Here is a 13,423-nt window from a genome sequence, read left to right as displayed (position 1 = left end):
CGATACACCGTTATACACTTATAGTGTAGTTTCATGTACAATACGCATGTAGGCTGTACCTATATAGTGTGTTGTTGAAACCATATAATACATTATTGGTGTATTACAACGAGTTTTTGCAAAGCTACTAAAGAACTTATTGTTTTAGTTAGACTTTGTTAATTGGGAACATAAAACAGGCTATGTATTTTCCGTTTCTCTACGCATTTATTTATCCATCATTTCGTCATCGACTGCATACACCTTCATGGTTTTATGGTACATTTATTATTCATTTATCTACATATTCGGTACACGTATTATTCGGTCTACCTCTATTTATAAATCTCTATATCGGGATTCATGTCACTCTTATTAAAGTTCACCCTTTTTCCTTCAAACTCAAGGAAAAAATGTATATATTTTTTAACTTTTAACTGCGATGTGATAAATCTTTTTAAAAAATAGTCGGATTAGTTCCAAATGTGTAAGGGATATTATTTAGATATATCACTATCGATGTACGTTAACAAACCAAAAACATATCTATTTAGTTCTAGTATACGTTTAGCTTCAAATACCTTGAACCGGTGATCAGCGATATGTGAAGCTAAAAGGAAAAAGGGACCTTTTGTCGTAAAATTCAAATTTTTAGTTATTAGTTATTCCAAATTATGCATTAAATTCTTAACATTTTGAAACTAAAATCGTTCTCTTATCTTGAGAACTGGCCGAGTTATATTTGTTTGAATTTATTTTCGGAAAATAGTTCTTTTTAAAGTTTTGAAATGTTGCCAACTTTTTATTTTTCATACTTAAGGAATGAGACTAAACCAAAAATTAAAATAAAGAGTCCTTAAGCAGATAACATACATTTTTTTCTTAAATAGGTTTCCACACTTAATGGATGTTTTGGTGGCCTCAACTGCGATTTGGATTCTCACGACTAAGGGGTCCCTTTACCTTTCCGCCTCACATAATGTAAACTACCAGCTAATTATAACCCTGTCAAAAATTATGGCTATAAATTAGTTATTTCTTACCAGTGTTAGTTTAGCCGTAAAGTATGCCGTGAGCTATCTATCGTGCCCGTCATAATTTACATAACATAATACGTATGTACATGTATGTTTGTATGTACGTAAGTGTTTATGAATGTATAAATCACGAACGAACACAAGTATATAAAATTCAGCTTTGAGGTGCATTCAGACCATCTTCTGTCCCTATTTATTGAACCATGTGCAAAATTTTGGTTATCTACGTGCTGTAGATTCTATTCGGTTGGGCATCGCAGACAGAAATACATACGAAGCGAATTATATGATAGGTATGTAAATTAACATGCACCCTACTGCTGTTACATTTGATTACAAAATTGTTTTGCGATGATGACGGTATAATAATAATTGGTGACGTTTTAAAACCATTTGCGAGCTTATATATTTTACAAAAATTAGTATGTAACTTTACACGAGTAGACACATCCATTATGCTGTAGAAAAGTGCATTTGTATAATGGATCTTACATTAATCATACGACAATCTCTCTTTGCTTTGCTCTATTGCGCCTCTTGCCTTTTACACGGTTGATAGTAAATCATTTTTTTTTAATTTCAACATGTACGCTATTAGTTTTGATGCGAAGATTTTTTTTGTGTAAGCACGATAATTTTTTTTTCTACTGTACCGATTTACTTGAGTACCGCTTCTATACATCCGAAATTGTTTGCGAATGGTACTTTGGTGGGTCAAAAGTAGAAAAAGTCAACTTATTTATCGCTAAAACCTGGAAAATCAGAAAAGAATTTCGGTAGATTTTTTAACTTTCAACTTTAACTTGCTATAACTCAGCGAAAAACGTTGGAGTCCAAAATAGTGTAGAAATTTTTTTTTAGGCATAGACAAATATCCTTAAATAAAAATTCCAAAAACCCTGAAGCCCCCTACAGGGTTTGAAATTTTTAATTTTGTTGGCGCTATGTAAGTCTTAAAAGCTGAAAATTAAACCTAAGATAGCTTAGGGTTCCTAGTAGTAGCGCGTCTGAATGGATGTACATTAACACGATTCCTACTGTCCCTTAAATCCACCAATGTCTACCAATACCTACTGTATATTTAATCGCTGTATTTTAAGAACATGTCAATTATTATCATTCAAAGATTGTTTGTTTAAAAAAATATAGAAAATGGTCGCTGGTGTAATTATTAATAAAAAAATGAACTTCATCAATAAAGTATCCTCTTAAGTATAAGTAATATACAAGTACTAAAATTTTAGGTGAACATTATATTTTACATTTTAGTAAAAAAATATTGGTAAACCCTTAAAATTATAATGGTTGACGTTGGTGTATTCAGATATCTGCTTTGGCAGTTTATAAAATCCTGTTCAGTGTGTTATAATTGATTGAATTTTCCGTAGTATAAATGAAATAAGTATGTGATAGCATATTTAATGCACGTCACGTTGTATTTTCTATTTTAACCGTGTCATGTACTTCGACGTGTCGAGATTTCTTCTTCTGCCTCCAAGTTCCACGTGATAGAATTTAAGGAAATGCGACACATGCTTTATTGTCACACCACACGTTAACCCCTAACCGATATGTCGTCTTTATTATACTCGTTTTCACAAATCCCAAGTACATTATACGAATGAGTATTACACGCACATAAGTCATATATTAAAAAACTCTGTCTCGGCTTATACATTAACTAAAATCAATCTACTAAAAACAAATATATATATACACAAAATTACTTGGGTTACATGTGGAGCAAAATATCATTTTAGGTCATCGCTGAAGAGCATAAAACATTAAGAATTTTTCACTTAAATATTCGCAGCTATCACTTGTGTTGTAGATTTTTTTTTTATTATTCCAGAAGTCGTACTAAATGTTAGGAGCCGATACTTAACGAGGCCAGGTTGAAAGAATGTCTTCACATGACAATTTGGATACTTAATATGGTTTTTATTTAAATAGGAGGTTAGGATTGTAGCTATTTCGATCAAGTGAGTTCAGTAATAAAATATATTGTAGGGGGCATATATTTTGTCTCTAGAAATGTAGCTACCGAAACTCTAACGAGTGTCCACGAGTATCCAACAAACGTTTAATAACAGTCACGATACAAATAGACCATTTTTGTTGTGTTTTCACTTTGGACGTTGCTGAAGAATTAGCTCGACTCGATGTGGTGTAAATAACGAAAACAGCTCTTGCTAAGGTCGGGCCGTAAATCTTCTATGGTCACTATAAAATGCGGGCGACTATAGGGAAGCCACGGCCGTAAACGGTCTCCTTGAGAGTTCGTGTTCGTGATATATGTATGATAACATCGTACTGCCTATAGGTAGCAGCGTACAATATGAGGACGGCCGATTGAAATCGTTTTTGGCACACGCCGTGCATTACTAATATACCTACCTACCAGAAAAGGCAGGCTGAGCCGGAAAAGTGCCCAAAGCGCAGGCATAATACTAGTCTGAGGCAAATAATAATCTGTCCGTAACACAACGTATTATTATTATCTGAAGGTATAAGTAGCAAATTTGACAGCGCCTATTACTACTCGGTTAACATAATATTCATAGCTTTTAAAATAAAAGCGCCAACGCCGTTATCGAAGCGAAAGAACTTTAAATAAATAATTTAACGAGTGAGCCGAAGGACGTGCAGTTCTAATCCTAAAACTACACACCCGCGACCTTGATTTATGTGCTTGTTCGCCAAATCTGTTGAATAAAGTATTTAGGTCGACCTCGAAAATCATTGCGGAAGAAAAAAACTGCCGTTCGTTGAATAACTTAACGGTGTTTATTGCTTATGCCCAATAGACTACTGATCGAGTTAAATAATTAATCGCACATATAAGCGTTGTTCGTTGTTATTTTACCGGGTTTCAATATTCGAGTGCTAAGCCCATAAATCCTATATAGAAACTTCGGTGACTTCAGTGTAATGAGTTCCGTTTGAACTACTATTTGACTTCTATCGATAATATTATCCTCTTCACATGCACATTAAATTCTGTCTCATATTTACACTGGAGCGTGGTCAGTTTTGTGGTCAGTTTTTTATAAATAACGATTTCGGATAAACTATAATCTAGTCTAAAACGCCCACATATCTGTTAAACTGCCTGTGAGATTTTGTTATTTTAAGTTTGCTATATATTTCTATAATATATTTTTTTTAATATACAACGTGTCGAACATAGTTTTTTCGATTTTTCAGTACACACGCTTACAAGAAATATTATAAACGAATTTTCTATAAATACAAAAAAACCCACTGAGTAGAAAATATACCAAAAAATAATAAAATTACAGTATGATGGAAGTCAAGTTACAACGATAGTAAAATTACAATATACTTTCATAACCCATATATAATAAATATGTTATACATGTTTTTGAAAATCAAGATAAATGCGTGCTAACATTTTATACTAAATTAAAACTATTAACTCTCATATTTTTTTTTAATCGATCAATTTTATTAGGATTTGTATGATAAGAAATAAGAAAAAATCAGCCATTTTTCAGCCGAGTCTGCAACATAGAATATTTTCATATCTCGTTGAAGTACCGAATAAAGTTAGATTAGTTGTGGAACTATAATTAAAAAAAAAAAATCATGGAGCTTCCAGTTACAGCATAAGGCCAAGGAGATTAAAAAATTATGCACAAAAGTTTCTGGCTAAAACTGTAGTGTTTGTTATCTGGCCAAAAGTAACTTAACATAGAGAATTAAACTATTTTGAATTTATTTTTTTGTTCTAATTTGAACGTTGAACGTACAACATATCTCTTATCTCTTATCTTCTATATCTTATCCCTATCTCCTACCCACTATCTCCCGTCGCAATCACTAACCCTATCATTTACCCCCTATCTCCCACCCTATCACTCACCCCTATCCCCCACCACTATAACTTGACCTCTATCCCTACCCTCTATCTCCCACCCTATCACTCACCCCATCCCTTACCCCTATCTCCCACCTCCTATCTTCCACCCCGATCTTCCACCCAAATCTCCCAACCCCTTTCGCTCACTCCCTATCTCCAACCCCCTATCCCCTACCCCTATCACTCACCCCTATCTCTTATCTCATATCAGATAACAGCGTAACGCTTTTTACATTATAATTTTTTCGGTTATGTGCCAGAGCTAAGACATGAAAATGTCAAAAAAATATAGTAGAGTGTAAATAAAAATTCCTACTTTCATTTTATTTAATGCTTTACATATGATTTTCGCAATAACTATATACTGTATCTACTATACAGGATAGTAGTTAAACTATGCTTATGAAAGTCGGTTATAAAAAAAACTAAGGATGATCAATAAACTATAATTGGAATTTGGAAGCAATGAAAACAGTACCTAAGAGATAAAGATAAAACTACGCTAAGATATATCACTAAGTAAAGTAAGGATATTTAAAACAGCAGATTAAGATGGTGAAGAAATGTGTAGAAGTCAGAAAGTTGTGTGTCAGGAAGTTTCTTTTGTTGTTTTTCAAGGATATGATTACGGAATAATAGCGACCAAGAGGACATCTAAAGTAACGGTGAACAGAGTTCGAAAGATTTAAGATTATTTACAATAGAGAGCTGAGAATGAAAGAAAGTGTATCTATTTATAAAAAGAAGAAATTAATATAGACGTTTGAAGCAATTCTTAGACAAAACATTGTAAACTTAATTTATCTATAAAAGTACAAGTATACGAAAAATAATTTAATCATTATTTTTAGTTAGGGTATTTTTCTTTTATAAACAAAAATAAAACTAATATTTTGTTCTAGGAAAATATTAAGGAACACTTATGGTTATACATAGTAAAGAAATAAAATATTTCAAAAAACCCTTAACAATAAAAATTGTTTTTTTTTAAACTATAAGGTTTTTTTTTAATATTCCATTATTTTATTTCTTTACAATATTTTTTAATTTTAAAGAATACTAATCTTTTTTGATACTGAAAAAATAAAATTAACTAAATGAAAAATAGTACATTAAACTAGGCAAATATTATCAATATTGCAAATTAATTTTGATTTTTTTTCGTTTACCAACATAAAAGTTGATTTTTAAAAAGTTACAGAGACAACTTAATTTATACATATTCTATTAATTATAATAAAATGTCCTCTAAAAGAAAGCATTTTTTATTAGCTATTTGTGTTTATTTAAGTCGCCGAAAGCTTCAACCTTTTTAACTGTAAACTTCTACATGTTTGACAACTTGACTAATTATATTGAACAACTTTGTTATAGGTAACGTTCTTCAACAAAATTCCATGTTAAAAAGTTCGTTGGCTAACAATAAAGTAAGTACATTTGACAATTTTATGACTATTTATATATATTATTAACTATAAATACAAAATTAAAAAAAAAATGTATAACTTTTTATAGTGCCTCAAAGCTCTATAATATAAATGTGGATTTATTAAAAACTATTTTTACCCTAATCTCTTATTCGGGTAGTTATAGTTTAGATAGGTGAATTGGCACGGTTATGCCTCACTCATTGATGCGAATACAAAACGCATAAATAAGAAAAGTCCTATACTTGGGTTTTTCATTACCCACTCGAGGGACTGCCGATTTACCTTTCTAGTTTCTTGTTATACATACCATTATATTATAGAAACGCCACTCGATAAAGTTAGCTTAGTCTTTGAAACAGTTTTTAAATGGTTTTACAGTTAATCTATCAACTTATAAGTAAAGCTGTCTTTCAAAAATTCATAACATAGCTCAATTACCGATCAAAGTTTATGTAAAAAAAAAACTGCAGTTATTCTATTTTTTTTATCCACGGGATTCATAACTAAATAAAGATTTAATTATATGTGATACATTAATTTATTATCATTTTTATGTATTATATTGTCTTCTGCAAAATTACAAATGTGAAATTTTACTAATAATAAAAAAATAACTTTAGAACAAATGTTTTAGTGAAGAGACTTTACTTTCTTCTAAATATCTTTCTCTGGGAAGAGAGAAATTGTGTTTTATAGACATACAATGTAGGTAATAGTAATTGTCAGAATTAATAGAAGCGAAAGCTTCCCGACTTAATGTATGTTATTTTAGTCAGTTGGATAAAGTTTTGCTTACCTTTATTATGTTTTTATAATAAATTATGCTTACAAATTTTAGTTTATTAAAATACATTCTAAAAAATCGCAGGAACCTGAGGCGGACTCCGACCTTTTAGAATTTTTGGTTCGTGTAGCTGACAGCCCCGAAGAGTGGAATAAAATTCGTCGTGTTTTAAGTAAGTTGTATTTTGATAACATACATATTTTTCCCCCTATTCCTTTAATTAGTAAAATTGTATTTACACAACAACAATTTGAATAAAACGTAAATAATCAAGTGTCAACGTCAACTGTAAAATATACTATGTATTTTAGCATTTGTTATTTCGCTTTGTTTCGTTGCGCAATGATGTTATTTTATATATGCAAACTAAATTATTAAAATCCTATCACGATACAAAGTAGGACTGTTTTCCCCGTACGAATCCTGTTAAAATACTTAGGAGTTACACTTGACAGAACTCTCGCGTTCAAAAAACACATTACCAACGCAACGTTGCGCCAAAAATCGGATCCCGTAATAACATTATCTAAAATTCACTGGAACTGACTGGAATGCCGATTTTCAATTACTTATAGTCCCTGCTGTAAGTCTATAGATTATAGTGTAATCTGCTGTATTTGGCCAAATACTGCTCTCCAGGTTGTCTGAATAGCGCGCACGTTAAGAGGTTAATAGACTCAAGTCACGCTATCCACCATGGTAAACCGCGGTTACATTAAACAGCACCGTTTTTACTTAACTGGGTCTTGGAGAGAAGAATGGTGATCCTCAAAACTGGGTGAGGAATAATACCTACCTAAAGTTGACAGTAAAACCACAGTGTAATTTTTCAATAAGGATCAATGCGGATCCTTATGCATAAGTAAATAAACTGTTTAAATCATTGCGAACAAAATAGTTATGTACTCCCTAAACCACAAAAACACCCATAATAGATGGATAACTTTAGATCGTGGTACCGTAAATTAGTAGAGCAAGAGTTCAAATTGAAAAACAGGTCGTAGACTAAAACCAAAACCTTTGATACTAATATAAAAATGTCAAACAATAAAAAAAAAACTACAAAATATTTGTAATGTTCAATTTTTGTACTGTACCAAATGAAACTCTGTCTTTACGGAACTTTGTCAACGTAAATATTTTTCTATTTTATTGGTATTGTATAGAACATGATAACTATATTGAGGGAGGTAATACATAGAGGTGATTAATCAAAAAGACTTGGCATGTTATTGTCACGAATGATGAAAAGTGAAAATTTACTTTTTCGATACAGAAAAATATAAAATTTCCTGCCATACATAATTTATATAATATACTAGCTACTCTGGCTTACTATTTCGTTTAAGCGATTATCTGCATATTGATTTGAAAAACAAAGAAACGAATTTAGTAAATGACGAATGATTCACTATAGTCTCGTTATAATGTAGCTAAACAAAAACTTATCGGAAATATATAAAATACAATAATGAAAACATTGAAAACTAAATTATCAGTCGTCGCTCGTTATAATAAAATTGATCGCTGTACCCTAAGCTATTTTCAGAGAAATATAATAGTAATTATTAGTTTTGTTTCGAATTAATAGTGTATAGTATTATCTTTTATAGTTCATTGGCCATGTTTGCTTTCCGAGTATTTTTGTTGAAGACAAAATCACGAAAAGCAAAAAAGCAAACAGTTTTTTTTTTTTTGATATATTTATTTGAGAATTATATTTTTTTGTTTCGGTACCTAGTGAATAGTCGATTCATCTAGCAATTTGTTCAGTAAGAAAACACTATACAGAGTGACTCGAACTCTTATGTCACACTATACTTGTATGTGGCCACGTCGTCCCTAGCTAACAAGAGGAGCTGAGAATATTTTTTTTTATAATTATTACTTATAATAAAAGTTTTACGGATTTTAAAAATGTCTAGTGTTTAGCATTATTTTATTTATAAAATCATTTTCTAGCAACTGGTTTTTAGTATAGTTTTATGATTCATCTCGCCTAAAAAAAATTGTACCTACTTTTTTATACTAGATAAATATCAAAACTTGTTATAATATAATATACAAGCCATTTTTTATGAAAATAATTCATGAAAACCGCTTTAATATTTATTCCCCGAAACCGATTTTAGAATGACGGAAGTGTGAATTTGTTTTTCGGCAGTGATGTGCATGTGCATTAACATATTTATTATTTATTTGGTTCAATGTTTTTAAGTAAAATTCAAAACGCCGTACAATGTGTTTTTACAAAAGTCTTACAAACGTTATGTAAATATTTTACACAAAAAAATAGCAGTGTGATATTGTTTATCAGACGTCATGGTTATAGTGCAGGTGTGCAACAACACAAACCAAATAATTGTTGTTTGATACGAAGCCAAATCGACGCGTTTAATCTACTCATTGATATTGTATATCTTACCCTCAACATAACAATACTTCATTAAATAAACATCCTTGAGCCGTTTGCCAATTTCCTGGACTTTATCTCAAGGTAGATCCATTAGCGTTTGCAATTGGGGTTTATTGTGTGAAATATAATTTTCTAAACGGTCACTTAAGTTCATTCCGTCGGCAATAATTACGGCTTTACATTTTTGTAACCTCGTTAATTATATTTTCAAGTGAAGACACTACCTATTTAAACAAAACAGAATTATTAAAATAAGTACTAAGTATTAACTACCTACTTAATAAATAGTTTTATTTTGAATTAAATAGCACAAATCATTGAAACGACGCATACGGGTTTTTTTTTTTAAAGAGATATGGCTTGGTTGATGATATTATACACTTTAATTTCAAGCTCTCGTTGACCTTCAGTTTACTTAATCATATTATAATATTATAGTAAATTATATCAAGTAAATACTTCATACTATTTTCTACGTTAATTTTTCGCGCCCGACAACATCAAGTTTCTTTGTATCTAATTAAAATTGTACAACATTTTTGAATCGCTAAACTAATTAACATGTATTATAAGTTTTAATACTAATTTTGTTTGACATAATTTTCGATATTGCTAAGGTTTCAGTCGGTATTCAAAAACCATTTTATATCTGAAAGAGTGAGTGGACAAATGCGTTAACTGACAATTTTAAAACTGTTCAGGAGGCAACAATTAGTCAATATATATATTCAAATGATCGGAACTTTTAAAATTGTTAAGCTCGACACACTTCACTCATCTGTTTTAATACTTTGCTAAATTGTGTAATATATCCTAAAACTTTTATTTATTCAAACTAAAAACTATTTTACGAAAAATTTCACTAAACACCTTCATTCATTCACCTCTTCATTTATTACAATACTTGAATAATTATAATATTATTGAATATTTGCACACGAAAAAACCAAATAGTTGCATTTATGAAAATTTGATCACGTAATCTATATAATAAAATAATAAATGTTAACCGAATATTTAGTAGTCGATACCCCCATAAAATGTAACTAAAGCAAAATTCAAATGTATGCAGTAAGTTCAAATTCAAAATGTTGCGGTCATTTTATTGAGTGCATATAATAGTAGATACTAGGAAATGCTTATAATTATTATACACGGTGCTGCAGCATTATTAGATTTTCAATTATAGGTGGGCGTATGGCATCAGTGATCAGAGTACCGTGCCCGTTGTTTCCGAGAAGGGTACCGCCATTTTCAATTACATGTGTCGTGAAAACCGTAATACATTATGACGCCAAAAACAAATAGAGACGTATGAGATAGAGGAGTACGTGTGTTTGATCCATCGGATACAATATTATAACAGACGCGCGTGTTACGTGTAGTGGTTAGACGGATGATGATTGATAGTGATCTATGGACGGGGGAGGTGGCCGTTTTAACTCGTTGTAGGTCTGTGTGCGAGGTGATAAGAAGATTATTTATGCTTGGTCTTAAATCTTGTAGTACGCACGTCACTATGTAAATAGTGTCGCAAAATTAATTTTCATCACATTGCACAAAGAGATCTGACAAAACGAATTAAAATAAAACTGTGCTGTGCGAAAACGTTGTGTCGTTGATAGAATATTATAATATGATTATTATCAATTATTAACGTCAGAACGATACATCAACAACGATACTCATGGTACTGACAGTTTAATTGTGACAAAATGTGCTTTATAATGTCCGACATATAGAATAAATAACAAGGGTACATAACACATATTGCATAGGTTTTAAGACGAGGGAATAAAGACTGTTAAATAGAAAGAAGACGTGCCTGATCGCTTCTTTTATACAATCGATCAGCTACTCCATTTGGATATTATAAGCCTAGATCATCAGTGGTGACTTTTTTTTTTTTAACATTTATTATTAAAATACACGATCTGTAATTATTATTTTACAATAAGCGTATGTGATGGAGGAGACATGGCTTGAGGCAGGAGAAAAGAAGCCATCCATTGGAGGCACTTAAGGGCAGGAGTTTATTTTAAATGTGCTATTGTGAGATAATGAGATTGAATACAAAATCAAAGGGAAGTAAAGGTTTATACATATTTTAATTTAGTAGGTCACGACACAAGGTACGTTTAAGTCGCCTTCTGGGGTCACCAAGAATTGCGTTGGTGGATAGTTCGGAAATCAAGGGATTACGATGGCTGAGGAATTTGGAGTGTGTGCGTTTGTAGAAAGTTTTTGCAACGTTTTGGACTGTTGAAATGGCTAGATCTCTATGTAGAGTGTCGTTAGAAACATAGTAAGGAGCTTTGGTTATTTGGCGTAGACATTTTGATTGGAAGACTTGTATTTTATTTAGGTTGGACGGTTTGGCTGCACCCCACAGTTGGATACCGTATGTCCAGATCGGTTTGAGTAGGAGTTTATATAGTAGGAGCTTGTTTTTTAGGTTGAGATGTTGTGACGTGAGGAGATACCGTAATTGGCGAGAGCGGTTATTTAAGGCAAGTCTTTTGTTATGGGTATGGGTTGCCCAAGTTAGTCTGCGGTCTAGATGTAGACCTAGGTATCGGACATTTTGGGCGGTTGGGAGAGGTACATTGTTGAGGTAGATGGGAGGGCAGACTTTTTGCTTTAGTGTGAATGTACAATGAATGGATTTTGTTTCGTTGATTTTAATCCCCCAGTCTTTGTACCATGTTGAAAGGAGATTGAGATGATTTTGTACGAGGTTTGAAGCTATTTCAGGGTCGGAATGGATGGCTAGAAGCGCCTTGTCATCGGTAAATATCTGAAATGTCTGTTTTCTAGATAAGATTTAAATAAAAGAAAATAGTATGGTGGAAGAATAGATTTGAATTTGAAGAGTAGGCCATTATGCCATACTCTGTCAAATGCCCGAGACACGTCAAGGAAGGCAGCTGTGCAAATAAGCTTTTTTCAAGAGTATAGGATATTTTATCCACTAGGCGATGGACTTGGTGTATTGTGGAGTGGTTATGACGAAATCCAAATGGGTATTAGGTATGCTCGCTTCTACGATAGGAAAGATACGTTTTAGGATAATTCTTTCAAATATTTTTGAAAATAGCGGAAGAAGACTAATGGGCCTATATGATTCGGGAGAGTCGGGGGGTTTGCCAGGCTTGGGGACCATAATGATGATTGAGAATTTCCATAAAGCAGGGAAGTATGCCAGTCTAAGTATAGAGTTATAGATGTGAGTTAAGAGAAGTAAAGTTTTTTGGGAAGTTGTTTTGCTACCTCAGCTGTGAAGTGTGATTAGGTCAGTGGCGACTTAACAGGATCTTATTTAGCTTTTTTCCCCGAGCTGGATAATTTATATTCTTTTAGATTTTAAAAGCTGACATTTGACAGTTACGTTGAAAACAGAAATGTCTCAAAACGATACCTATTTTTTTTTAAATTTAATTACCGCTCGTTGAATTGTTTTTTGACGATTAATACGAAAACCGATAATTATTTTTTTTTAATTAAAAATACTGATTTATAACGCAAAATAATCTCTCTCGATACTAATAAAAAATTTAATAAATTGTACTGTTATAACTTTATGAAGTATTGAGATTTGCCACGGCCAGATTACAATTTGGTAATATTATCATACGAGCGTAGCATACAACTAATAGCAAACTGTTCTCGACAGTTTAACTAGATTTCCACTTAACTGTTCAGAGATAATACACTTTCGTGCTTATGGTATAATGCAATCCTATAACTATATAGACGACTTATACAGATGTGTTTTGCCAGAAAAGTTGCAGTAGGATTCTCTTATCGGGAATTAAACATTGTAATTTGTAATCCAAATTGAGAGAAGTTCTTAATAACTATTATCACGGTGAACCATACAACAGCTACCTATTG

At 31.8% G+C, this 13,423-nt stretch overlaps 1 protein-coding gene across 1 annotated transcript in view; it reads left to right on the top strand.

Annotated features, from left to right (window-relative positions):
* The window catches only part of LOC126844463 (uncharacterized), a 160,899-nt gene that overhangs the window by 138,154 nt on the left and 9,322 nt on the right, over positions 1-13,423 (top strand). Inside the window, exons 4-5 of the mRNA XM_050582676.1 lie at positions 6,274-6,326; positions 7,198-7,285. Coding sequence (XP_050438633.1) covers positions 6,274-6,326; positions 7,198-7,285 — 141 coding nt within the window. The remainder of the gene's footprint in view (positions 1-6,273; positions 6,327-7,197; positions 7,286-13,423) is intronic.

This window comes from Adelges cooleyi, unplaced genomic scaffold, assembly GCF_023614345.1.
Source record: "Adelges cooleyi isolate 19-005CV unplaced genomic scaffold, UGA_ACOO_1.1 ACOO_flye_CR_arks_rails_tigmint_CR_PRNA_651, whole genome shotgun sequence".
NCBI lineage: Eukaryota > Metazoa > Arthropoda > Insecta > Hemiptera > Adelgidae > Adelges > Adelges cooleyi.
This window is presented reverse-complemented; position numbering and strand designations above follow the sequence as displayed.